Source organism: Papaver somniferum, chromosome 2, assembly GCF_003573695.1.
Source record: "Papaver somniferum cultivar HN1 chromosome 2, ASM357369v1, whole genome shotgun sequence".
Classification (NCBI taxonomy): Eukaryota; Viridiplantae; Streptophyta; class Magnoliopsida; order Ranunculales; family Papaveraceae; genus Papaver; species Papaver somniferum.
The window spans coordinates 192,984,556-193,011,579 of record NC_039359.1 but is presented as its reverse complement, the minus strand read 5'-3'; the positions used below and the strand labels follow the sequence as shown (position 1 = coordinate 193,011,579).

The following is a 27,024-nucleotide window of genomic DNA, read 5'->3' as shown; positions in this document are numbered from 1 at the left end:
TAGGGTGTAAAACACCACTTTTCGAGCCAATTTCGCCGCAAGAGCTTATTTTTCCAAAAACATCTACAAAAACATAAAATAACATAATAAGTATTTAATCGAGTCTAACAATACAGAACATTGAGAACAAAATAGACACATAAATGCGTCTATCACTTGTGTATTCACAATTTTTGCTATACCAAACCTAATTATCCTTCTCAAAAGTAAGAATAAATTCTCACAAGAAGTTTCCTAGTATTCAAAATCTTTAAAAAAAAATGCTTTATCATCTCCAAGATCCTCATCGACGACTGGCATATGAGCATACAATTCATGAATGAAAGAGAGTTCCTGCGAACCTGGTAGGTTGTTGATTGACAAGTGCTTCTTGTAGTTTGAGAGATTTCTGTAGAATCTTCTTCAATCCCTACACCTCCTTCTTGGTTTTCTCAAGTTCTTCGAGAAGATTTTCAAACCTTTTCTGATTGGAGTGACCCGCTATAGGTTTCTTTTGATTCTTCCTTTTCCTCTGTAAAGATGAGACAAAAGGAAAGGACATCTCTTATTCTTTTTTAGTTGGATGAGCATCAACAACCATTGGAGCATAGGTTTCACGAGAAGATGTTGTGCATGGAGCCTCCATGGATTTGTGAAACACAAATATATGGCTCAACAGGAAAATCTTCTTGTGAAAGAGATGCGAGTCTTGCAGTAGAAGATATTTACCATGCATGATTTCGGAATCATAAAAGTTCACGTATAAAATACACAAAACCTAAAACCGAATGAAAAAGTCACTTTTATCCCTTAGGTTTGGAAGATCAAAATTTTCAATACCATTACTTCGGACATAAATTAAGATGAACATACAAGAGATGGAGATCCAAATAATAATATTCAATTTTGATCCAAAGCCCTAATGTGCACAGTTCTTATCTCTTTCAAGGTCACATGAGACAGGATGCACATTTCAGCACAATTAGATTGTGTTGAGGTGAGCATTAGATTGCTCACCAATAGATTCCTGCACGGAATTGATAATATCCTTCAATACAGAGCGTTTATCCCGGACTCTTCTCTTTGTTTGATATTTTTCCTTATACTTATAATCAATCAATCTTTTATAAGAAAAACAGTTAACTTTGTGTACCTCAGGATTGTACTTTTGAACAAGTTTAAGCACGTTTTCTAACCGACCATCCCTCCGTTCCAGTTTATTGGCATACCTTAGTTTATGTTTGTACTTGAAGCATTGTGTGAGATTGTGACCATCGCTGGAACAATAAGGACATGTCGGGTGGGAGATTGATTCATGATCAGCATTAACAGCTAGATACAGGGTACCTGAAACATTAAAAAAAATCTTTGTTATACGAAAAATCTATTACATCCTCTTGATGAAGAGTCATCAATCAAATTATCAACATTGATATGAGTATTGCTACATTCATCAAAATTGACAATTTCTCCCAAGAGTGCTACATTTGAACCATCATCCTCTTTGGAATCATAATGATCAAATGTTTCGTCAAGTGTTGCAGCAAGACTCTTGTTGCCAGTTTATTTCTTACGATTTGGACACTCACTAGCAAAGTGACTGAATCCTTTGCACTTGAAACATTGTGGCATATCCTCATCATCAGTATCATTAAAATCTCTGTTTCTGACAGAAATACGATTATGTGGCTTAACTGACGTTGGAGGTTTTTCTATGGATAACTGTTTATTTCTCTTCCTAAGAAGTTCTTTAAACTGTCTTGTGATCAATGACACTAAGTTATCAAGATCTTCATCTGAAAAATCAGGATTAACAAGATCATCTCCAGAGTTGTCAATATTTTCACTTTTAAGAGTTTTTGTGTTTTTCAGTACCTTGAATGCAATATCCTTTTCGGCTTTGGGTTGCAGTTTATGATCAAAGATATTCAACTTTCCAATAAGAGTAATTCTGGAAAGTGTTTCAAGGTTGTTCCCTTCCACGATGGCATGTTTCTTACACTCGTATCTTGTTGGTAAATATCGGAGAATTTTCATCACAATGTCCTTTTCGGGAATGGTCTTTCCTAACGCAAAATATGTATTAACAATTCTAAACACTTTTTGATTAAACTCATCAAACGAATCTTCATCAGCCATACAAGGATTTTCTCAATCAGAATTTTGGTTTTGAAGCCTAGCTTTTTTCTATGAGGTATCTCCTTCAAATACAGTTTCTAAGATATCCCAAGCATCTTTAGACTTGGTGCACGAGGTCACATGATGCTGAAGATATGGGTTTTTTGGATGGATATTAGCGTTTAACCCTTCAGAATTATGCTTTGCAGCACTTTTCTCGGTTTCACTATATTGACCTAATGGCTTCACAACAGTATTTACGTCTGTAATAACTGTCGGCGCATCGTATTCAATAGCTACAAGTTTCCATGTCACAAAGCCACGGGCTTGTCAAAAGGAATGCATAACAATTTTCCACCATAAGTAATTTGTGCCATCAAATTTTGGCGGTACGTTTATCGATATTGCACTCCTGTCCATATAGTCAGACTGCTTCAAACATAAACTTATTAGGTCTTAACGTGTTTGCCTGCTCTGATACCAATTAAAAACGCAGGGGGTACCAAAAAACACCACCAACTTTTTCTTAGGCAATATGTATGGACAAACTCAAAACAACTCCGAGAGTTCAACTCAATCAAGGAATAATATCTAAAGTTATATCTCTATCTCTCGTAATTAGCACGTTTATAGAACCAAGTACGTGAACCTAGTTACAAAGAGATTACTTGGACGGTACCAAAGACAAATGTCCAAGAATCAATCAAGTCGTATCCAACAAACTAGGTCGGATATATCTACTATGATTGATGAACGTACAACTTGTGACATTTCAATTATAAAGATAGACAATATAATGTGGAAAAAGAATTAACACATACACCAAAAGTTTTGTTAAAGAGGAAATCACAAATGCAGAGAAACCCCGGGACCTAGTCCAGAATGAACACCAAACTGTATTAAGCCGCTACAGACACTAGCCTACTACCGATTAAATTCGGACTGGAATGTAGTTTATCCCTAATCGAGTCTCCCAACGATTAAGGTACAGTCGCGCTCCTTATGCCTCTTGAATCCTAGCAGGACTCCGCTCGATTGGTTCCCTTAGATGACGTCACACCAACTAAGAGTTGCTTCAACTCAATTGAAGACTTTAAACTCATCTGCCTCCCACGGATTAAGCATATATGTGATTTCCTTTCACAATCAAAAATTTTGATCAAAGGTGACGGAAATCGATAGCAACAGATAGAATATATTTAACCTCAAAATTCATACTTATGCAACCCGAAGTGCAGCCTAGATTATTATTCGCCTCACATATATAAAACTTGTGGAACCAAAAAAGTTTGAGACGAATAGAACTTTGGTGATTTCTATCTATTTTGATCAAATGAGCAGCTCAACAATCGATCAAGATCAGGATACTCGGGTTATCAAGAAAATATAACTGGACCTGGCTTCACAAATCCCCATGAAGTCTTTATAGTCGCTAAACCCTAAAAAGGTTAATAATATGACGATTCTAGTTACAACCAGGACACACCAAAAAGTAGTATCGGGATTCAAAGATCCCAGTTTCTTGAAGTTCCCCTTTATAAACATTCAAAGCATATGTTGCTTCAGGTTTAAGCTAAGTTAGCTTTGGAACCAAGCAGTCAATATCCACCGTTACATGAATCATTGAATCTGATTTATATAAACAAGATATACACCCTGGTTAAGTGAAACCGTAACTGAACTGTGTATAAAAGACTATGTTCGAGGTGGCTAGCCGAAACTAGCCGATTTGAACTTAAAAGCTTGATATTCATTTTCATGAACACTTAAGACATTAACCTTGAGTCACAATCATGTGATCAGATAAGTTTAGTGTTTTTAGAGAATTAATCAAATGCTAATTATCTCATAGAAATAATTTAATCGCACTTGAAAATAATCGACATGGTTAGTGTACAAAGTGCAAATACCATAGTCGTTCGTGAGTCAGGTCAGTCACAATACGTATACCGGTTTGTAAGCTAATAAGCCAAACCAAGTTTTGCAGTTAATAGAATTATTTAGGTATGCGTACCGGTATGGACACCTTAAGACTATGATCAGTTCCGGAGTCCACATAACTATTTTGGTACATGTACCGGTTTGGATACACAACCGAGTTCCGGAACACATAACTATTTTGGCACGTGTACCGGTATGGATACTCACCCGGTTCTGTGACCATAGTTCCTTTGCAGTTTGCATACGAGTATGCACACCAATCCGGTTCACGAGTATAGTGCATAAGGATATGCGTACCATAATATGTAAGTCGATATATAGCTACTCCACTACGTATACGAGGACATGTAATACGACTTCAGACTTGTAACAGTTTTTCCAATTTGTAGGACTGATAATACTGTCTTGTATATGAATATATAATAGTTCTATATTTATCTTTGAATCGGTTCGAAACATTCCCGAATAACATCAATGACATATATCACTGTTTCAGGCTATTTTCGATTGATAAAACTTTAATCATGATTTTGATTGCGAACAATAAATTGTCCTTAACCGGAATTCATCAAGTATGAACAAATGTTCATTAAGCTTAGTTATTATATTTCGAGAACTAATTATCAAGTTAAACTTGACTCAAAATTCTTGAATAGGCATGATGGTATAATAAGTTATGCGACATCGTCTCACTGATAGAAAAGTGAATATAACTTGAGAAATAAGTGGTTCAGTCTTCACTTACCTTTTGTTGATCAAGTTCACCAAAAGCATCGGTTGAACTTCATCTTTAAACGGTAGAATGCAGTGATGACTTCCGTGAACTATTATTTCTCAACTACATTTTTATCCTAGTCTGAGACTTAACTAATTGTAGACTAGAAATCAAAATATAGTTTTGGCAACTAAATTTGACAACAAGTTTGAGATAGCAACACTTGTGAGTTCGACCGAGCAATGTTGTAACATAGTTGTTAAACATTTATATCATATATACTTGTAACATGTAGGATTAGTACTCAAGGCATGTAAACAGTCTGACGTTCTCATCCATACTATTCTGATCCCATCGATAACTCCCATATGGTAGTAAAAGTGGATATTGGAGAGGATAATAATAACCCGCTATTTATTTGATAAATAACAACTTTCCTTCTGTTGTTCGGACTACAATGTCTCGCTCTTCAGGTTTGCCAGACCCATCTCCTTCAACTACAATTGCAACGACTTGTGAAGCAGTTGGAAGAGTGTACAACTTATCGGTCGCAGGTTGTTATTTAATCACTAGCCTACATTTTTGGATGTCTTCTCGTTGTGCAAGTAGTACGATTACATGCACAAACCCATTATGTGTATCCAAAATTATCCTCAACTTCTCCAGATCTTCACCATATTCTTCCATTGTCCAATCAATCTCTTTATCTGTATCATAAATATACATCCGTATATATCTTAGACGAACTTTTCTTGGAGGATCTGTTTCACTTTCAACCACATGAGGTAGAAGACTGCCTAATCTATGGTAGATATCACCTTGAACATGAAATGTATATACACCTTCTCTATTATCAGCAATTTCCCTGACATAGTTCACCCCAATTGACGTTAATGAGAAACATTGATTTTAGCGTCGTATGTACCTCCAAAAGTGGACCCTATTTCCATTTGATCATCATACAACTCCAAAAGTTCAATAGGTGGGGCAACAAACTGTAAAATAACTTTCCCACCTGAACAACAAAATTCTTTCGGTTCACGATAAAAAATCATTGCTTGGCACTTTGGACATGTCCGTGATGGAGGAAAATGGAACTTATGAAATTCATCTTGTAGGTGGTCCCTCTCGCACAATTCAAGAATGAGGATCTTCCTACAAAACTTTGAGGTGGACGACATCTCCCTCTTCTGACTCGAACTCCTTGTGAATTTGCTGCACATAAACACAAATAGGTCAAGATCTATATATACCTCTTATTACAATGGCTAGTTCACATATTCAAGAAAACTCCATTATCAATTTATGCTTATATAGGTGGGTGGTCAACAACATATTCATCTATCAAAGTTTTCAAATTTTTCATTACAACTCCATTTTGATAGCTTTAGGAACAATCAGTTTTACTCATCATATGCTTATAGGTGGAAACCACTCAGACTGCAAAAAATGGAAAACTTCCATAGGGGTCAATGGGATTCCACTTGCCAGAAATACCTTACATTTCGTAAAAAAAAAGAGTTGCATGGCAACAAAATTATACAACATTGACAATCATCATTTCTTAGTTTGTGCAATTATCGATTGGTTAAGACTCTTACAAATTGTATTATGCGCATTCGCTTATTGGACTCTCTCCATGATTCTCGAGCTTCTACGGAGTGTTATTTCAGTTCGTGCTTGCGAAGATTGTTTCAGCAACTTAATTGTCGAAGATCCATAACGATAACAACTTATGAGAATACTCGTTTAGAGCTTTTATAGAATGACAAAGTCACTCAACTCAATGGTCGTTACATCGGTGCATGGTATTGTTACCTTCCGCAAAGTCTAACTGCACCAAAAATTTGAAGCAATAGTACGGTAATATGTTCTCCCGCTTAGTGTTTACTTACCTCTTTTGCATAATGGGTAAAACCTACGGCTTGTAGTCCGTCCCCCCTTACATAAAGTCTAAGATGATAATCATCCTATATGCAAATTCAAAACTAAACTCACGTGACAAAACACATCCCAAAATTAACAATAACTGATGAAAAATGTAGGTGCAAACTCAAAACTATTAAATGAACTATATTCATCTTCTAATTACAAATCGTATCTAGGTGCAAAACCGTCATGGACGACTAGTTATTTGCTTTTTGGTTGGATGAAAGGTTATATATGCTCAACGGCTTCGTTTTCGAATCTTTAACTCGTTCAATACCTAGCAATGAAATCGATATGAACTTCTTTTCCTAAGTCTTGATCTGATAAGTCGCAGATTCTTATACTCGGACTAAATTTCCATCCCTTTCCACAACTTGCACTTTCAATTTGTATTTACACGACTCCTCAAATGATCCGAGGGGAAGGAAGACATAAAAACCGAATCAAATTTTAGCCATTTACCCCAGCCTACGAAAAACTCAAAATAAAATTTCACAAGAAACACCGAAAAATCGTGTCCGATATAACGTTTTGGAGGGAAACAGAAACGACGATTCCCAATTGGGCAATTTCCACAAGTAATAAGACAGAGAGATAGAAAAAAAAATAATAGCCATTATCAGTATTTAATTCGATCTCTACATCTAAACTCTCCTCATCTCTCCCTTCTCTGTTCCCTTTCTCTCTCTAACTTGCAGAAACAATTGAATCGCCACTCCAAAACCTATATATATTTATGTCAACTCAGTTATCGACTAGGTTTTCTACTTCTTCACTAAAAAGGTAACCAACTTAATACTAATCTTCTTTTTCCTTTTCGAATTCTAACTCTGATTTTTTGTTTGAATATAAACCTTCTTCCTCTTCTCCAGATCCGTGTGTTATTGTTTATTTTGTACTTAATTATTGAGAAATAAAAGGGGATTTTGATTCTAGGGTTCTTGGGGGTTTTGTTAATTTTGAGTAGGAGAACTAAATAGCAGCAAACTTCATTTCAAATTGAGGCACTGTTGATGGTGATGAAAGAAAGGGTTTATGATCTGGTGATCTGATTGTGATGATGGATAACGAAGATAGGGTTTCAGGAGTTGTTGTTGAAGAAAAAGGGGATGTTGGGGCTACTGAGAACGGTGGGTCTGTGAAGGAGTTGAAAGTTTATAGGTCGAAGAAGAAGGAGAATTTAAAGAGAGAAAGGGAAGTCCATAGTGATGGTTCAGAATCGAGTGAGGATTTATTAATTCGTCGTAGAAAGGTAATTAGAGAAGAAATTGAAGTCGACAGTAAGAAAATTGTGAATAATGGGGTAAGTGAATCTGAAGATGGAAAGCAAAGCAGTAGGTTAGATGTTTTTGAATACGATGAATACGACGAGATTGATGACATTGTTCTAGTTAAGAAGTCTAAAAAAGTGCGATTCCAGGTTGATCCAGATATTAATGGGGGTTTAAAGGCTGGTAGTAGTATAAAGTCGAAGAAGGCAGAGCTCTCGAGAGAAACTGAGTGCAGTAGAGAAGTTATTGATAAAGGAAAAAGTGTGAGCGTTCGGCAAAAGGAGTTAAGGAGGAAGAAGAAAAAAAAGTATGAGATGACAAAAGATGGAGAGTTCGTTGCTCTTTCTGTGCCGACAAATATTTCTGCGACTGAATCATCGAATGAAATGGTGCAAAGTGAAGACGATAATGTCTTAAAGGTGATGGTCAAAAAGGAAGCTGGAGAGTCTAAGAAGAGTTCTGAACTCAAAAGGGAAGGAACTAGAAAGGGTTTGAGGTCTGCTGACACCACTAAGCAGGAATCACAGCAATCTCCTCCACCTTCACCAGAAAAGAATCAGGTAAAGTCGCAGAAAAGTTCGTCAACCACAAACCTTAAAGTCCACGATACGATGTCCAAGAAAACAGTTGTTTCCTCGTCACTGTGTTCAAGTCACAAGAAGAGTACTAAACTCAAGAAAGAGATAAGGAACAAAGGATTCAGAACCTTGAAATCCGAATTAAGTCACTCAACAAGACATGGGAATAAAAATGTTGGGGATAGTAGGTCAACAGAACAAAACAGAATTCGTGACCAGATAAGGACAATACTTTTGGATGCAGGATGGAAAATTGAGCATAGGCAGAGAAATAACAGAGACTACCAGGATTCTATATACATCAGGCCTAACGGAGGAGGTGGACTCTGGTCTATTGTCAAGGCATATAATGCTTTTATTACGGAATGGAAAAATGAGGGTGGTGAGAGTAGTAAGTCGTTTACACCCATACCAGAGGAGCTCATCAGTCAATTAACCAGGCAAAGACGCAGCAAGGAAGAAAGGATGGCGGATATGGCGAAGAAAAAGGCTGGCAAAGGAAGTAACATCTCGAAGAAAACTGGACAAAAAGGGTCAAAGAAAGACAAGGCTCTGTGCAAGCCAGAGCAGAAGAAGGAAAATGCACTTTGGAAGCCAGAGTCAAAGAAGGAAAGTGCACTAAGAAAGACGGAGCTAAAGAAGGAAAAAGCACTGAGAAAGACGGGCAAAACTCAGAAGTCAGCCCTAGCATCTGATGCTAATTTGCAACAAGGAAAAAAGAAGAGAAAGCAAAAGAGAGGTGCTTTGTTAGTTCGTAGCTCTAATCAGAAGAAGAATTCAGATGATGGTTTCACTCCATTCACTGGGAAAAGAAGTGTTTTATCCTGGTTGATTGACATGGGTGTTGTGGCTCTCAATGGAAAAGTTCAGTATATGAATCGGAGAGGTACAAGAGCAATGCAAGAGGGCCAGATCACAAGGGATGGCATTCATTGTGATTGCTGTGGTAAAATCGTTACAGTTTCAGAATTTGAGATCCATGCGGGAAGCAATCTGCAGCAGCCTCTCCAAAATATCTATGTAGATTCTGGGGTTTCCCTCCTTCAGTGCCAGCTAGATGCATGGAACAAGCAAGAGGAATCTGATCGCACTGGGTTCCATTTAATGGAATATGACCCTAATGACCCAAACGATGATACATGTGGCATCTGTGCAGATGGGGGGAATTTGATCTGCTGCGATGGTTGTCCTTCCACATTTCACCAAAGGTGCTTAGGCATAGAGGTACGAGTTATCTGTGTTAATTATTTATCATACATATTGATTACTATACAAACTAGTGACTACTATATGTTTTTCAAATTTCCCGCGTCCCATTCAGGCTTTGTAAGTTTTTTGACTAACATAGTTGATTTATCAAAGTAGCATCAGTACCCACCAAAAATGCTTCATTTACAAGTGGAAGTTAATTTTGTTTTATTTCACAACGCAGATGTTTCCTCCTGGTGATTGGCACTGTCCAAATTGTATTTGCAAAGTTTGTAAGTTAGTTGGTAGAAGAAGAGGTCAAGGGGATGATACAGCTGTTTCCGTCTTGCTTACCTGTGGTCTGTGCGAGGAAAAATGTATGTTTCTTAGTTTTCTTATGATGCTCTTCACCTAGATTGTTTTTCTTTTATAATGGGCTGATTTTGTAATGGTTGTTGAACTTTATCTACAACTCTTGGCTATTGCAGATCACAAATCATGTGGTCTGGATCCGGATGCTAGACCTATAAAACGTAATAAATCATACATTTCCTTTTGCGGGGTGAAATGCAGCAAGGTATTGTATACGATTTCGATATTGCCCAACTTCTCACTTATACTTTCATGTTCCCTTTTCTTTTCTCTTCATTTTTTCTTCCCCCCACCATGTGTCTGTCATCCTTTTTCTTCTTCTTCTTGCTAGTTTAAATGTACTTGCCGTTTTCTGTACATACGAAAAAGACATATAGTAAGTTCTGTAATGCATATTTCTTCTCCAGATCTATAATCAACTGCAAAAGCTCCTTGGAGCTAAAAATGAACTCGAAGAAGGATTTTCATGGTCTCTTATTAGGCGTACTGAATCAGACTTGGACACATCTTCCCGTGTATTGCCTCAAAAAGCAGAGTGCAATTCCAAACTTGCTGTAGCCTTGACTGTGATGAATGAATGCTTTTTTCCTATTGTTGATCAGAGGACTGGGATCAGTTTGATCCGTAATGTGGTTTACAATTGCGGGTAAGCCCTTATTACCCATATGCTCACGAGTTGGAACATTTACATCACTGTATGGTGCCATGTGATCTAATATGCTTTAATATGTTACAGTATTTGTGAAATTAATTCTTGGTGAGTTCAAGGTTTTAAAAGCAACTCGTTTATGGTCATTAATTAGTTTACACTTAACCTCTTCATATATCATGTAAGATTCCAGTAAGGCAATGTTTCAATGATTTCTTTATATCTGATTAATCCTCTACCTTTTGTAGGTCGAACTTTAATCGGGTCAATTATGGTGGCTTCTACACTGTTATTCTGGAAAGGAGTGATGAGATCATCTCTGCGGCAACTATCAGGTACTCTTCCTCCTAAACCGTCTATGCCCAATTTGTTGCTCTATAATTACAGTTAAGTAAATATTTTTGAGATTGCAGGATGGAACAACAGAACTGTGGTTAACACAGTAAAAAAATGACCTTTTTAACCTCCCAAAATTAAGATTGTTTGAAGAAATTACAAAATGGTGCTTGAAGGCCACTGATAACTTAATTTTTCCTTTCCCTATTAATTTATTTAGGCTACGATAAATAGTCTTTTGAAACAGAAGGAAAAGAAGAAACAGCAGCTTCTTCTGACATCCTCAATAGTTTTCCAAGGGCAAGAAAAACGCTTTCACCTAAGCAAGCGATTAGTTCTTTTTTAGAGTCTTTACCTTATTTGGAATCTTTGATCTTATAAAGCGTCCTCACTGTGTCCATTTGGTCAGCTTGATAAGACTCGTCCTTGTTCTATATACATGCTGTTATGTGTTATTGTTACTTTATTTAAATAGTCATTCCAGTCATGTTCGACATTTTGTGTAATATAGTTCGTTTGTAGAATGCTATATATTGTTATGTTTTTCTCAATTTGCAGTTACCGTAACCTAATTATTAAATTTTACAGGATCCATGGAACCAGGTTGGCAGAGATGCCATTTATTGGTACCCGCTTCAATTATAGGCGTCAAGGGATGTGCCGCCGGCTTCTATCTGCAATTGAATCTGTAAGTTAATAAGAGTCCCTCGTACTTACGAGTTTGATGACCAAGTCGTATCTATCTGTTCTAGCGTTTGGACTTTGTTTCTAATTGATCTGTTGTTAGGAGAGAGCAAACTACTGGTGTATTCTTAATACTCTTTCACTTGAATGCTTTTGAACATTTAGTGTTTATCACAGCATTAATCTTGTTAGGAACTAGTGCTGGATCTCCATTACCTTGTCTTACTTTATCCGTATCTTATATGGTGGTTGGTAATTTGTTATCCAATTCCTATGCTGCTCATGTTTTCAGGCTCTTTATTCTCTCAATGTTGAAAGGTTGGTTATTCCTGCTATCCCTGAGCTCCTGCACACATGGACTGAAGTCTTCGACTTCAAGCCCCTTGACGAATCACAGAAGGAAGAAAAGAGGTCCATGAATATGTTAGTGTTTCCTGGTACAGGGCTACTACAGAAAGAAATATTGCTGCAGAATTTAACCAAACAAAAGGAAACTGATGGGTCAGGTACTGATTAATCTTAACCAATTTATTAAACACATGCCTAAATTTTATTTATTATCACGTGCTTATTAATCTTCTATAGTTGTTTCTGCAGTTGTAAATGCCATTGGATTTAGAAGCACCGATCAGAGTATGTCTGAGGTAAACATTAAATGTGATATTGACGAGGTGAATGATAAATGTGATATCGACTCCACTGAGCCTGATCCCAGTGCTTCTGACAAGGGTGCTGTCATTGATGAACATGGATTGGACGATAAAGTTATTGCTGTTGTATCTGGCTCAACAGTGAACAGTGATATCGACGAGGTGAACAATAAATGTGATAGCGGCTCCACTGAGCCTGATCCCAGTGCTTCTGACAAGGATGCTATCGTTGATGAACACGGATTGGACGGTAAAGTTATCGGTGTTGTATCTGGCTCAACAGTGAACAATAAATGTGATATTGGTTCGATTGTTGAGCATGATTCCAGTGCTTCTGACACGGTTGCTGTCGATAATGAACACGGAATGAACGATGAAATCATTGGTGTTGTATCTGGCTCAACAGTGAACAATAAATGTGATATTGGTTCGATTGTTGAGCATGATCCCAGTGCTTCTGACGCGGTTGCTGTCTATAATGAACACGGAATGAAAGATGAAATCATTGGTGTTATATCTGTCTCAACAGTGAACAATAAATGTGATATTGGTTCGATTGTTGAGCATGATCCCAGTGCTTCTGACACAGTTGCTGTCGATAATGAACACGGAATGAACGATGAAATCACTGGTGTTGTATCTGGCTCCGTAACTTGTAGGGATATCGCATGTGATACATCTGATGTGAGTAATAAGTTGGGTGATTCTTGTCTACAAGAGGATTGTGCTACTGATAAAGAAATTTTAAATTCTAGTGCGAGTGTTATCAACAATGAACATGAGATTGACGATGCAGTTACCGACGCTGTAGTTGTTACCTTAGTTCCTGCTGATTTGGTGTGTGATACTACTGATGTGGCTAGTCATATAAGCGTTGCTTCTCCAGGAGAAGTTATTACTTCTGATTCGAACGTAATCGATAATGCGGATAATTTTGCTTGTAAAGTTTGTGAAGCCATTTCTGGTACACTTGCTTCTGGTGATTCAGCATTTGATACTTGTGCCTTAAGTAATCACTTATGTTCTGCATCTGTAGAAGAGGAATCAGCAGTGGATCAACCTAATATCAAGGAAAATGGCCATATATCATGTTCTCCCGTGAAATCCAAGCTTCAACCTTCTTCAGAGGATGCAAGTGATCTTCTGTGTTGAACCTGATTTTCACTCTGGCTGATAGCAACATTGTATATGGTTTACGAGGTGGTCCTGTAGGCTCTGGTGGATGTTTACTGCCACAGAAGACAGAAGAAAACACTTCACACGCAGATAAGAAACTAATGAGTTTGATCAAGATAACGGTATTCCTCCTCTCTTGCTCAGCAGCTTCCCAAGACACCCAAGATTCAGTAGGTATTTCTATTTCAGAGTCTGCAGTGGCCGCATGTTGCAGTTATAACAAAAGTAGCAGTTGATTTGACGGATACAACTTACTACTCGGTACTCACCAATGATATTCGAGCTTCTCATGGATCTTGTTATTCTTATTCTGATTGTAATTTTGTTCAGATTCAATTCTGAGTATTTGTGATTTTTTTGCTATAGTTGCTCCAGTAGACCACAGATTTGTCAGTGGATAATGAATATTAGGGTAAAGAACATTTTTCGTGGTAAAAGCCATCGGACTTCACCTAATCAATCATCTCTGTTGTGTCGGGGCATACTAGTAACATGATCGGTGTATCATGCCATATGTAATTTATGACTTGCACAATTTTATATTAGAAGATTCCCATTCTGTAAATTATGTCTAGTCGAGATTAGTCTCGATAATATTTTACTACATAAATCTACAGTTTCCAACATCAAATTCCGTACTGACACCGGCAATGACCAGGTGCAAGTGTTGCATAAAAGAAGCAGTTTTTAATTTTTTCTAACGTTGTGGCTGCCATCGGCAACTTCTAAATACTTCAAAGACTCAACATCTGACTAGCGTTGACTTATTCTGAATGGTCAAAACCCTTGTGGTTTCTTCCTTTTGTATGAGGTTTGACAAGTCAAAAACAAACTAACTCAACAGGGAATCATGGAGCTCTCCATTCCTTCTCATCTTGGCACACTGCCTTCTCCTTCTTCTCAAGCATTAAAAGCTAAGGTTAGGGTCTTTTCTAATAAGTACAACCTCCAATTCGTGAACTCAAATCGTTTTCAAAAGATTACAAAAATGGAATCAAAACAAATAGCGACGATTTGTTCTGCTGCTTCTCAAGCTGGAGAAAATGGTTCCTCAATTCCAGCTTCTACATTTGGTAAACAAAAATCAAACTTCTTTTTCATTTTTTTTTGCCCTAATTTTATTTAATTATCATCCTATCAATTTCAAATTCTTAATCTAGGGAAGTGAAAAAGGCTTAACTAATAGTGTATCCCTCTGGCTTTGCTATAGAATGATAGTTCAAACCATTATAAAAATAATTTAAACTTTATGTTTTCTTTCCTTTGAGGTTTTGGAAGTATGGGTTCTGGTTCATTTTGTTAGGAAACTGTTTGTTTTTAGTTTATCTGTATTTATATTTATTGAGTATACTGATGTTTTAGCATGGTTTTTGGTGAGCGTGTTTAAAAGAATTTTGGGATAGATTCAGAGTAATGTTTCAAACTACTAGAATCTTCATTTTTTTATTTTTTTCCTAGTAGGTGCAAATAATGTAAACATGACTACAACTTTGAAGATAAGGTTAGTAAGATTTGATGAAATTATGTTTTGAGTAAATTGGCTAGGTATGACAGAAGCTAGTCAGTGTGTAGAAGAATTGGGAGTTTTTACCTTGCATGATTTATCAGTTTGCATGTGGTTTTGGGAGTGATCAAAACGAGGTGATGGTGGATATTTAAAGTGACAGCTAATTCCTTCTCGGATTATTAATATTGATTCAGATGACACATAGTTATTTCTTTTTCACATTTTCAGCAAGTAGAGTTGGAGAAGTAAAAAGGGTGACAAAGGAAACGAATGTACAAGTGAAAATAAATTTGGATGGTACAGGAATTACTGATAGTGATACTGGTATTCCATTCCTAGATCATATGTTGGATGTAAGTATATTTTTCCTTTTCCATATCTTAACTTATACTCCAAATTTAAGGGTTTAGAATTCATTGTCGAGCTGAACTGCAGCATGAAGCACTTTGTTTTTGTGAGGAGTCATTGCTTAACTATTCCCCTGTAAATTACTTTAGCTGTTTTTCTTTTTTATCATGTTGCAAACCCTATATTTATAGCTTTATAATTATATAGCTAGAATTGATTGTCATCATTTTAATATGGGTTTGAGCCTAAGAGGCTTGATTTGAGCGTAAGAGTGAGGTTTTGGGGATAGATTGGAGAATAGTCTTATTTGATAAGTTCTTGATTAGGTTGTTAATATGGCAATGACAAATAATGTAAACAGCTAACAAGTTGGTAAAGTTTGCTTACACCAAACTAAAGAAATTATACTTCAACCTTTTAGTTGCATACTAGGGATGTTTGTCCATCAATTAAATATTGGTGTTGTGTGGCACATGTGTATTTTAAGTGATTTTAAGGGAAGAACGATAACTCAGAGTGAGATAGTAATGACATAGGGAGTCTAAGACAGTAGCTATCCTTTTCTTGAATTACTGGTATACTTTTTCTTCAGGTGAATTCTTCATGCTCCAATCTAGATGATTCTTTTCTTGAGTTGCTGAATTTCTTATAACGAGGATGTGTTTATGTTTGCAGCAACTTGCATCACACGGGTTATTTGATGTACATGTAAAAGCTACTGGTGATATTCATATCGACGATCATCATACAAATGAAGATGTTGCACTCGCTATCGGAACGGTGATACATCTCTAGAATAATTTAATGAGTTCATCTAGTTACTTCTCCAATTCCGTCTGAGATTCTGTTATGCTTCTGCTTTCTTATGAATTTTGTTTGTTTTTTGCCTCATCGGGTTAATGTTTATTGAGTTCTCATGACATTTCATTTTTGTGATGTGGCAGAGCTTACTTCAGGCACTTGGGGATAGAAAAGGAATTAACAGATTCGGAGACTTTACAGCTCCTCTTGATGAATCTCTTGTACATGTTTCACTGGTATACCACTGATTCTAAATTCCCCTTATGTAGCTTTAGTCATCAAGAAAGAAGACCGCCACTGTAGACAGAAAATTGGTAGCTTTAGTAGAATTTCTTGTGATCGATGTGAAAGATCATAAATCAGACTGACTCAACATGCGGGTCTACCTCTTATTTATCATTACACTCTCAGTTTCGGTGTTACTTTCTGGCTGATTTTTGTGGGATAGAGGGAGCAAGCAAGGGTGGAAGCTTTCCTCTTAAGCAGCAGTCAAGTAGCTGTGAGTTAGTTTGTAAATTAAGCATTGTCTTTGGCATTAGCTTGCACGGATGGCACAAATAGCATGTCACAAATTGAGTAGACAAGTAGGAATGAGAAGGTTTTACTGTCATCATCTGATTGTCAGTTGTCTGAAATTCATTCTCTTGGTTGAGCCTAAGTGTCACTTTAAATGGTAGTAACTCTGCAGACCGTTGAAAATTATTATTTTTCTGAAAATCTTTATCTGTTAAGTATATTTAGCTCATATTACGGGTTCATTGCTTTCGCTGTTCCTTTTCTCTTTGTTTCCAGTCGGCATAATTCCATGATAGTTATCTCATTTATCCGAAAGTTACCTGCTTCAGCAAACAGAAAAAAAGTTAGATAAATAATACTTATTTGATGCAGACAGACACAGAATTATCTATCAATATTTCATGCTTCAACAGTGTGACTAGGTGTCTAGTTTGAAACACTTGGCTCTAAGGAGTACATGTTACATTAGCTTAATAGGTATTAGAGTAGGACTGTAAGATCTGATGTTGAGAAGTAGTTTTCTTTGGTGCAGGTGCATCTGATAAACATTGAAGAACAATTGCATTTCTAGTACTTGATCTTCCACGGAATCTTAATTTAGTCCATATTTAATATCTATTTGTACAGTAATTGATTGCTCTGTAGATTGTTTTTTTGAGGTTGGTCAAGCGGGTCTGAACCTCCTATTGATTGAGTAGGGCTGTAGGATCATGTGGCAAAGTAGTCGTCTTCATCGAATTTCAAAGCCATTGATGTTTTAACAATCTTATCTAGTACTTGGTTTTCCACTAGCGCCTGCATATTTGATATTTACACACTTCTTTCAGGATTTATCCGGGAGACCTTATTTGGGTTATGATTTATCCATACCCACTCAACGAGTTGGAACGTATGACACCCAGGTAGTTTCTAAACTTCACATCTTCTTCCTCACTTTTACAAATGGTATCTGATGCCAATCTTCTGAATTGTTTCTCTAGTTGGTGGAGCATTTTTTTCAGTCTTTGGTGAATACCTCTGGAATGACCCTTCATATCCGACAGGTAATGCCCTCGAATGGCAGTGTTAAATGTTAGTGCTGTTAAAAATATCAAACTTATAGATTATTTAGTCGAATTGATTATTCCAATGATATTGCCTCTTGCCTCTTGGATCCAGGTACCATCATAGTTTCTGCACGCTCTATTACACTCTAGAAATTTTTCTTGTCCCCCCCTGAACATTCAAATTTTCGGTGAGTGCAGCTTGCTGGAAAAAATTCTCACCATATTATTGAGGCCACATTTAAGGCTTTTGCAAGAGCTCTTCGACAGGCTACCGAGTACGATCCACGCCGTCAAGGAAAAGTGCCAAGGTCTGACTCTGGTCTTGTAACTGCACTATTGTTCTATTTTGTTGTTGTTTGTTCGTTTATCTTATTTTAAAAGCAAACCTACAGAGTGGCCATTGTTGATAAAAGAAATAAAAACAGGGGTGGGGTGGGTGGTAAAAACCTGACCCCCAGAAGATAAAAAAAACATTGAACCAAATCTATAAGTGGCTTTGGGAATGCTCGTATACCTGTTTATCTCAACTTCACTGAGATAAACAGCCGAACGAACATTCCCAGTGTACTTTAAATAAAATTTTCTCCTTAATGCTGTTTTTGCTTTTCTTGCGAGTGAACAGCTCCAAAGGGGTTTTGTCGCGCTCCTAAACCATGAAGCTAATGCTTGGAAGTTCGAGAATCTTTGAGGTAATCTGTTAAGTTCCTCCTTTAATTCGACATTGAAACTATATGGACTCAAGTCATTTTGCATCGCTACAAGAAAGTTTAGTTTTAGTGAAGGCCAGAAAACATGGCTTAAGACTGTTTTTTTGTCACTAAGTCGATTTAGTGAGGGTCATGGGCAACCCGTCAGTCAGGTCACTGAAGGATGTGCGGCTAAAAGTATGACTGGTGTTTACCGATCCTTACTAAGTCATTGAACGTGTTTCACACCATTGACCATAGTTAATACAAAAAGGGTTTGGTCATCTTTTTTGGTGACTAAGCCTTATCTTGTGACCACGGTGTTGTCCTCCCTAAATCTTTTCACTGACCTTGGTATGGTGTGCTAAACCATCATTTTTTGAGGATCAAAGTGCCATCAGTTAATCTTTCTAGTGCCGCAGCTGCTAAATCATAGATTATAATGAGCATATTCATTTATTAGCATGCTTAATGACCTGATATTCTGGCCGCTAAACTCTTTAACGTCTGTGCTGAACGGTCGTATCTCTGGATAGATTTAAATCATACAATTAAATTGAGTAGACTGCAATAAACATCTTTTTATATCATTTAAGATAAAAATGGTTTATAACTGTTCTTATCATATCTATGAAGAGCTATTTGGTATACTTGATATGAACGAAGGATAAGCAAACACAGATAAATTTCATGTCCATCAACAAAATGTTGCTGTAGTTTCATTCTCTGCAAACCAACAAAAAGCTCTTGCTCGACTTGTTTCTCCATGGTTCAAAACAAAAAAAAAAAGAAAATATTCTTTCACGGTTCTCATTTCCCATTGTGATCCTTTCAAAAACCTGCTTTAATTATTAAACCTGTCCGAATATAAATAATTAAGCCAACCAAGTATATGAACGTTTATTAATCCTACAGGTCGCAATGCTGGCTTTCAATTGAAATATATATATACTCAACTAGCTATTCATTTGTTTCATTATATATACCTGATGAGAAAATATTATGCCTGTGTTCCGGTAAAAAAGCTACATAACTGAAACCGCTAACTTGAGTTCTCGTCTCATTAATCCCATCTTTTGTTGCAGGAATCTGAACAGATAATCTGAACTCCAAAGTATGTACGGACATTAGTAGTTGTCAACAGAATCATGTTAAAATTATGTATTCATGTCTAAACCATTTGTGCTTGAATCTGAGTTGTTAATTTTGTAATGGTAGTTTTCAAATTGCTTCTTTTTGCTTATGTAATATGGGTGGAAAGTGATCTGATTGAAAAGAATGGAAATGTAGACTACTGTATGTTGCTTGTATGATTCAATTTCTTGCTTAAGAGCATTCAAAGGTTGTGCATAGCAGCGGGTAAGGTGTTTTTTTCCCCCTGTAATTGTATCAACCAAGTTGCTAAGATGCAGTAGAGATTAATGTTTAATCCCAAACTTGGACATAAGACTCTAGTCCTCCTCTCTCAAGCATAGTACGCGGGAGTCCAAAATTTACGACTCAGTCTTCCTTAGAACAATTCAGAGTGATTTTTGCTCTTTTCAATTTTTTATCCATCCCCTTTCACTATTTAAAATCGTCTTTGGTATCATATAGTAGTATCCCCTGAAAAATGTCCTTTAAATGTGATTTCGTAAAGGTACCTATACATGTTCGTCGTTCATTTAACGAAGATGCATCCAGCTAGCCAGACACAATTTCATTCAAGAGCTATTAGGATGTCTGTAGGGGTACCCTAACACGACTGATTGATTAATTCGTTCGCGGGTTCTACAGTTGCTATTGTACCCATTACTGGTCGTAAATCTGGTTTACCAGATTCAAAACAAACCCTTGTGGACTTTGATTCCTATTTGGCTCGTCTTTCGAACAGTATGATTCCCATTTGGCTTTCTTTCACACAGTAATTAGCAGATTATGCTCTTTCACACAGTAATTAGCAGATTATGCATAAAACATAAGGCACTAATTCTTTTTGTGGATTATTGTCGGTTCTTTGGAGCTTTTTTTTCTCGTGGGAATTATATAAATGTCCTTTGTTTTGATGGGCTTCATATATACCCTTATCCTACAATAAATATACCATTTTCTATCTATAAGCCCGATCAGGGTTCACTAACGTTTTTCTTCTTTCCATTTTTACCCTTCCTATTCTAATCTTCGTTTAGATCTAACCACTTCCTGAAAAAATTATTTCTTCTTCTTTCTCTCCTTCTCTTTCAACCACCACCAGCACCTCAACACTACCACCACCAGATATCGCCACCACCACCACATCCTCCGTTATTAGCAACAGATCTATTAATATGTTTGTGTTCGATTTCAACTGATTTCAACCTGTTATTTATGTTAAAGATTGATTTTCCAGATTCAGAGATCGATAAATTTGATTTTTGGTTTTCGATTTCATAGTTTTATCTCTATATTTGTGTTCGATTCAACCTATTTTAACTTCTTATTAATCGTTCTCCATCTTTCAAGGTTAAAGATTGAATAATTTTGATGATTTTTTTATGAATTGATTGAATAATATTGAATATCATCGATTGAAGAGAAGAATTGATGCTATTCAATGTAATTTGAAGTTTCAGTTCATCGAAATTACTGAAACCTAATTTTAGGTTTTTAAAAACTTTATGATTGAAGGTCGTTGAATGGTGGTGGATGGTGGTGTTGGTGCAACAATGGTGGTGGTGGCGGAGGATATTAAATCTTTGTTCATTTAGTAGATGATGATGGAAGTGGTGGCAGCGGTGGTGGTTGAGGAGGATATCAAATTTATATTTTATTAGTTGATGGTGGTGGTGGTGTTGGAGGAGGAGAAAAAAAATAGTGAAGATGTACCAATATTATTCATATCAGGTATACATTTAGATTTAGATTTAGATTTTAATCTAATGATATTTGTAGAGACTGTTGATATTTAATTTATAATCTTGATGTTGTGGTAGTAATGGTGGTGGAATGTGTTGTTGTAGCACTGGTGGTGGATGTTGCAGCAATACTGCTGGTGAATGTTGTTCTTGTTTTGGTGGTGGTGGATACTTGTTGTACGACAGTACATTTTCTGGTGGTGGTGAATGTTATTAAATCCAACTCATAACAGGTAACTTCATTTGTCGTGTCATCGTGTTTGTGAACAACAATAGTTATAATTGATACTAACAAAGAATGTTGAGTTAGTGGCATAAATTGATACATGGGTGCATAATTTGGTAAAGATTTGATTAATCTAGTAAGACAACAGTCTAGTTTTGTATGGTTGGTGGTGTGAACATCAAATTTAATGTTTCCATTTTTTCATTTTGCGCAAGAGTACTTTGGTACAATTAGTGCTAGTTTTTTCTACATCCACTAAGATTCATTTCTAGTTATCGCAGTTATGGTGTTGAACAGTTGATAGTGAAATCTAATTGATAGGTTCTTAAGTTTTTAGATTGATGACCTACACTGTATTAAAGTCATTTCTTTTTAGTTTTATGTATGTATTTCTTCCACCAACGTATTACTCATATATGTCGGTCTTATGTCACTTAGCTTAGTTACGTTCTTATTTTTAATTTATGGATGCATGTAACGAAGGTGAGAAAAGTTAGTGGGGATCTGTATGTGTATATACTGCTTGTTCCAAGTGAGTGTTTTTATATTGAGATTTTTTGGCTTTAGGTGTTGTAGATTGGTCTAACTATTGTTTTATTGAAAACCTAATTACGGTGTCATTTGTTTGGCGCATGTGCCTTGATGTCTAAATGAGGCTACTGGTTAGGGATTGGAAGTTTCTAGGTTGAAAAAACAGTTGGAAGATGCCAAATCATAATATCCTATTGTTGAATGAAGCGGCTGCTAATTTGTTTAGACAAATGTACCAGGTAAGTAATCACGATTCTTCCATACCTTTGAGCAGTATTTGATATATGTAGAGTAATAATGAACACTTTACTAATGTATATAAGTGAATGAATAAACTTATTTTGGAGGGAATAAATAGATTGTCTACTGGATATGTATTTAGAGGAGAAATTTGAGGAAGGAAGGCAGAAGGGGGAGCTTAGTATAATTAATATTAACGTATTATTACTGATAAATCTGACCAATTGAGATGGTAGGAAAGAAGAGAGATTGTTGTTTGTTAGACAAATACAATTATAATGATAATGTTTTCTGCTTTCCTTTTATTTCTCTACACATTGAACCTGTGGTGTAATGGTATCACTACTCACTCCAGTCAGAAAATACGTGTCCGATTCACGTTGGGTTCACTAATCTTAGTACATCAATTATGTGATCAACTTTGGTTATTGACATGATTGTTTTGGATCAACTTTATTTGTTGACTCCATTCAGTGGGATCAACTTCCATTGTTGACCCAAAAAAATTGGAGTATTTTGTCACTTATTGTGTCAACAAAGGAAATTGATCAACTTTGATTGTTGACACCAGATTTTGGGATCAACTTTGGTTGTTGACTCATTCACAGGGATCAACTTCCATTGTTGACCCCAAAAAGTTGGAGTTTGTCAATAAAGAAAATTGATTAACTTTGGTTGTTGACACTAGATTTTGGGATCAACTTTGGTTGTTGACCCCATTCACAAGGATAAACTTCCATTGTTGACCCCAAAAAGTTGGAGTATTTTTTCACTTATTGTGTCAACAAAGGAAATTGATCAACTTTGGTTGTTGACACTAGATTTTGGGATCAACTTTGGTTGTTGACCCCATTCACAGGGATCAACTTCCATTGTTGACCCTAAAAAGTTGGAGTATTTTTCACTTATTGTATCAACAAAAGAAATTGATCAACTTTGGTTGTTGACACCATATTTTGAGATCAATTTTGGTTGTTGATTCCAGTCATTGGGATCAACTTCCTTTGTTGATACACAAAAAATTGAATATGTAATAGTAAAGTTATTTTTGAAATTTTAATTTTGGATCAACTTTAGTTGTTGACACCAAAATTTGGCGGTGGTGGCAGCAGCGGCGGTGGTGGCGAAGTGGAGGTGGTGGTGGAGTGGTGCCGGCGGTGGAGTGGTGGCGGCGGCGGTGGCAGCGATGATGGAGTGGTGGCGGTGGTTAGTAAGTGGTGGTGGTGGTGGTGGCGGTGTTGTTGGTGGTGGAATGGTGGCGATGGAATGGTGGCGGTGAAGTTGATAGAAAAAAATTGTATTTTGAAATAAAAGAAAATATTATACAAGTGAGGGTATTAAGGTAATCTACTTTTATATGGATAAGGTTTTTAAATGATAGGGGTATATTTATTGTTGTATAAGGGTATATTTATTGGGTGTTAAAACCAAGGGTATTTAATAAATTTACCCTTTTTTTTCTTTATATTCACTTTCTAGTTTGAATATTAATTTTCTATTTGCAAACCAATATGTATATGTATATGCTTTAGTTTTTTTCTTTTGCTTATATTACATTAAACTAAGCAATGTTGTATAGGAACTAATACCCTGTAATCAGATTCTTGTTTGTCTCTGGATAACTATGACCCATCCAAAGCCCTCCCTTTTTTATCCTCAGTTTGCAGGGCATTTTTTTACATTAAATATTGTGGGATGTTACAAAAATCTTCCATTTTTGTTGACCTTGCAGTAGCACAAATACTTTCGTGGAGTAAAAAATAATTTTGTTGGAGTCAACTTGAGAAAGTTGCTTCCACTTTTTGGAAGCAACTTGTATAAAGTCACGTCCGTTCTGGAAGCAACTTGTGCTAGTTACGTTCACTTCTGAAAGCAACTTGTGCTAGTTGCTCCACTTTTCAGAAGGTAGGGGTATTTTTAAAAATTGAATAAGGGTATATTCTAAGGAGCGAATTTTGAAGGGTATTTAAATAACGTTCCCTTAAATATTAAGATAAAATTATTCTCCTTAATTATTAAAATGGGGAATTTCTGGTATTTGCTGCAGTAGAATAATAGGGGAAAAAGGAAGAGGCAGAGAACAAAAGTATTTCTATTGATTAGCCTATTACATAGGTAAAGTATCCTTTATATACACTAGTAAGGCCACATGTGCAATGCATATGCTTGAATTGGATTCTTTTAACAACACCAAATTTGATAATAATGAATTTTTTTTTCTTAAAGTAAAAATTTAATATCCTTGTTTGTACTCATTACGTAGATAATTTAAAGAGCTTTCCAAATATATTAATTTTGCAAAAATCTGATGTCTATTTTTAAAGATATCTAATTTTAATTTTTTTATCTATTTTTAAAACAATGGTATTCCTGTAAATATACAAATATTAACTAAAAGCTCAGTTAATGGGGGTATTATTGTCATGTGAAAAGGCTTCACCAAACAATTACCTCTTTTCTTTATATTAGTAAGATTTTTAAAGATATCTAATTTTAATTTTTTTTATCTATTTTTAAAACAATGGCATTCCTGTAAATATACAAATATTAACTAAAAGCTTAGTTAATGGGGGTATTATTGTCATGTGAAAAGGCTTCACCAAACAATTACCTCTTTTCTTTCTATTAGTAAGATGTAAAGAGAAACCCTTAGGCTTCTAGTTGGGCCGTAGGCCCTAAAACACTCCCCCTTGTGTGGTCCAATAGAACTCTGATTGTATTGCTTCACGTATAGTGCTTCGAATGTAGATGTTCAAATGTCGTCCTCTCTTGATGACTTGCGCCGAAATCAATCGCCTCATTAAAACTTTGACAAGGAAAAACCCAGTGGGATAAAGTCTTGGTAAAACTCTTCACATGTAGTACTTCACATGTTGTCACGTACTTTACATATTGTTCATCACATGCAATACGACTTTCAAAGATCGACGAGTCTAAGTTGATTGCCTCGTTAAAACTTCGTCAGGAAAATCCAGAGAGACAAAACCTGAACTAAAGAAAAAGAACACAATATTAAGCAAACTTAGAACATAGATGGACTCAAATATATTGTCTCATTAAAACCTTGACAAGGAAAACCCAACGGGATAAAACTTTGACGAAGGGAAAAGAGTACAACGTGATAGATGCAAGTAAAGGTGATCCGTTGCAGATGATCACTTTGCTCCGTTGAAGTTGACTAGTTGCTTTACAACTCTTAAGACAGAAAATCCTCGTGGGAAAGACAATAGCCTTAGCTGGGAAATTATATTCCTGGTGTTTGTTGTTGTCTCATTAAAAACCTTGCCGAGTAACAAAACCCTGTGGGAAAAAGCAACCTCGTGAAGGAAAATAGTTCAACACACCATTAGATGTTCCCCCTGATGTCAGATAATTCTCATTAGTCTAATGCATTCAAAAGGAGTTTATCACACTTTACTTTGGTGACTTGAATGTTTATAAGACCATGTTGTTGATTCTGGAAGTTACGTTGCTTGAGAGAATATCCCGTTTCATTTCTTTGATTCAGATATTTTCAGTAATATCAACGCGATCTCTAATCTCTATGTCTTCAACGTTCAACATACTTGATGTTTTTAGTGTTGTCTCGCTAAAAACCTTGTCGAGTAACAAAACCCTTTGGGAAAAACTATTCTCGATCGAAGGGAAAAAGAGTACAACACAACTTCAATTTCAAAGTAAAATATGTCGACATCATATCCTTGGATCCTCCCCCTGATGTCGGCATCTCCCCATGATTACTTTCAGAGTTGTTCCAAACAATTTATTTAGTCATGTACTTTTGAAACTGAATATCGGTAATGATTTAGAAAATAGTCTACCATATCCCCCCTGATTACTTTCCTTAGAGAAGAGATTATTGTTCCTTCATAATCAACAACCTTTGGATTGCAGTTCCTTTAGCATTCATTTTTATGTCTTTCCTGGGATAAAACAAACTCATGTCAATGGTTACTTTTAAGTACATGATTACATTCATTGTACTATTCCAATGACGTTGCGTTGGCGCTGAGCTATATCTAGCTAACAAGTTCCACGAGGATGTAAAATTTAATCGAGTATATTACTATACTATGTACAACAATGCGTATATTGTACTTAGATATGAGAATTTCATCCCCAACACATCTTCGTCATCTTTCTTTAAACAAAATGGTCACTTACTTACATTTGAACCTCGACTAATCATGGGAATGCTATCAGGATACATGTATTTATTAAATTTCCTGACAACTTTAGACATATGCAAACTGGTGAAATAATATACCACAAGCTCAGTATTCGGTCGAGCTTTCCCCAGATTTTTAATCTCAAATTCGGATTTCAAATAGCTTTTAGGGTCTCTTATTACATCAAGAGTACCCATCATGTCTGTACCATCGACATATGTAGTTACAATTCCAAATCATGAACTTTCTTGTGAATACGCAAGGAAAAATAACTTACTTGTCTATCCCCTCCAAATAAAATATCCACTTAGATGGGTATACCACATTCGCCTGATTGCTTCTATTTATAAGTGAGTGTTCTATCTAACTGTAAACGCACTATGTGGTTTAGAGTCACTTGATTCAGGTAACCAAAGGCTATCAAGTACTTTTGTAGATATCTTCTATCTCTTGATTTTTTCAGAGATACGTAACAACCACATACATATGCTGCAT

General features: G+C 36.2%; 2 protein-coding genes across 6 annotated transcripts; both read left to right on the top strand.

Annotated features, from left to right (window-relative positions):
- Positions 1-7,287: 7,287 nt before the first annotated feature.
- On the top strand, positions 7,288-14,151 carry LOC113350089. Of its 5 annotated transcripts, none has more exons than XM_026594166.1 (9): positions 7,288-7,465; positions 7,650-9,755; positions 9,964-10,096; positions 10,208-10,296; positions 10,499-10,737; positions 10,989-11,075; positions 11,665-11,764; positions 12,053-12,266; positions 12,346-14,151. In XM_026594166.1, exons 2-9 carry the CDS (start codon positions 7,740-7,742, stop codon positions 13,560-13,562), a joined length of 4,095 nt encoding a protein of 1,364 aa, XP_026449951.1. In that variant the 5' UTR covers positions 7,288-7,465; positions 7,650-7,739; the 3' UTR covers positions 13,563-14,151. The 5 variants fall into 5 exon arrangements, with proteins under 5 accessions (XP_026449951.1, XP_026449950.1, XP_026449949.1 ...); XM_026594165.1 differs by having other exon boundaries at positions 7,619-9,755; XM_026594164.1 differs by having other exon boundaries at positions 7,555-9,755.
- Positions 14,152-14,396: 245 nt separating this feature from the next.
- Positions 14,397-19,834, top strand: LOC113350088 (imidazoleglycerol-phosphate dehydratase). The gene is made up of 9 exons (XM_026594162.1): positions 14,397-14,659; positions 15,322-15,446; positions 16,117-16,221; positions 16,386-16,478; positions 17,586-17,660; positions 17,739-17,801; positions 18,003-18,112; positions 18,427-18,493; positions 19,576-19,834. Exons 1-8 carry the CDS (start codon positions 14,437-14,439, stop codon positions 18,452-18,454), a joined length of 822 nt encoding a protein of 273 aa, XP_026449947.1. The 5' UTR covers positions 14,397-14,436; the 3' UTR covers positions 18,455-18,493; positions 19,576-19,834.
- Positions 19,835-27,024: the final 7,190 nt, after the last annotated feature.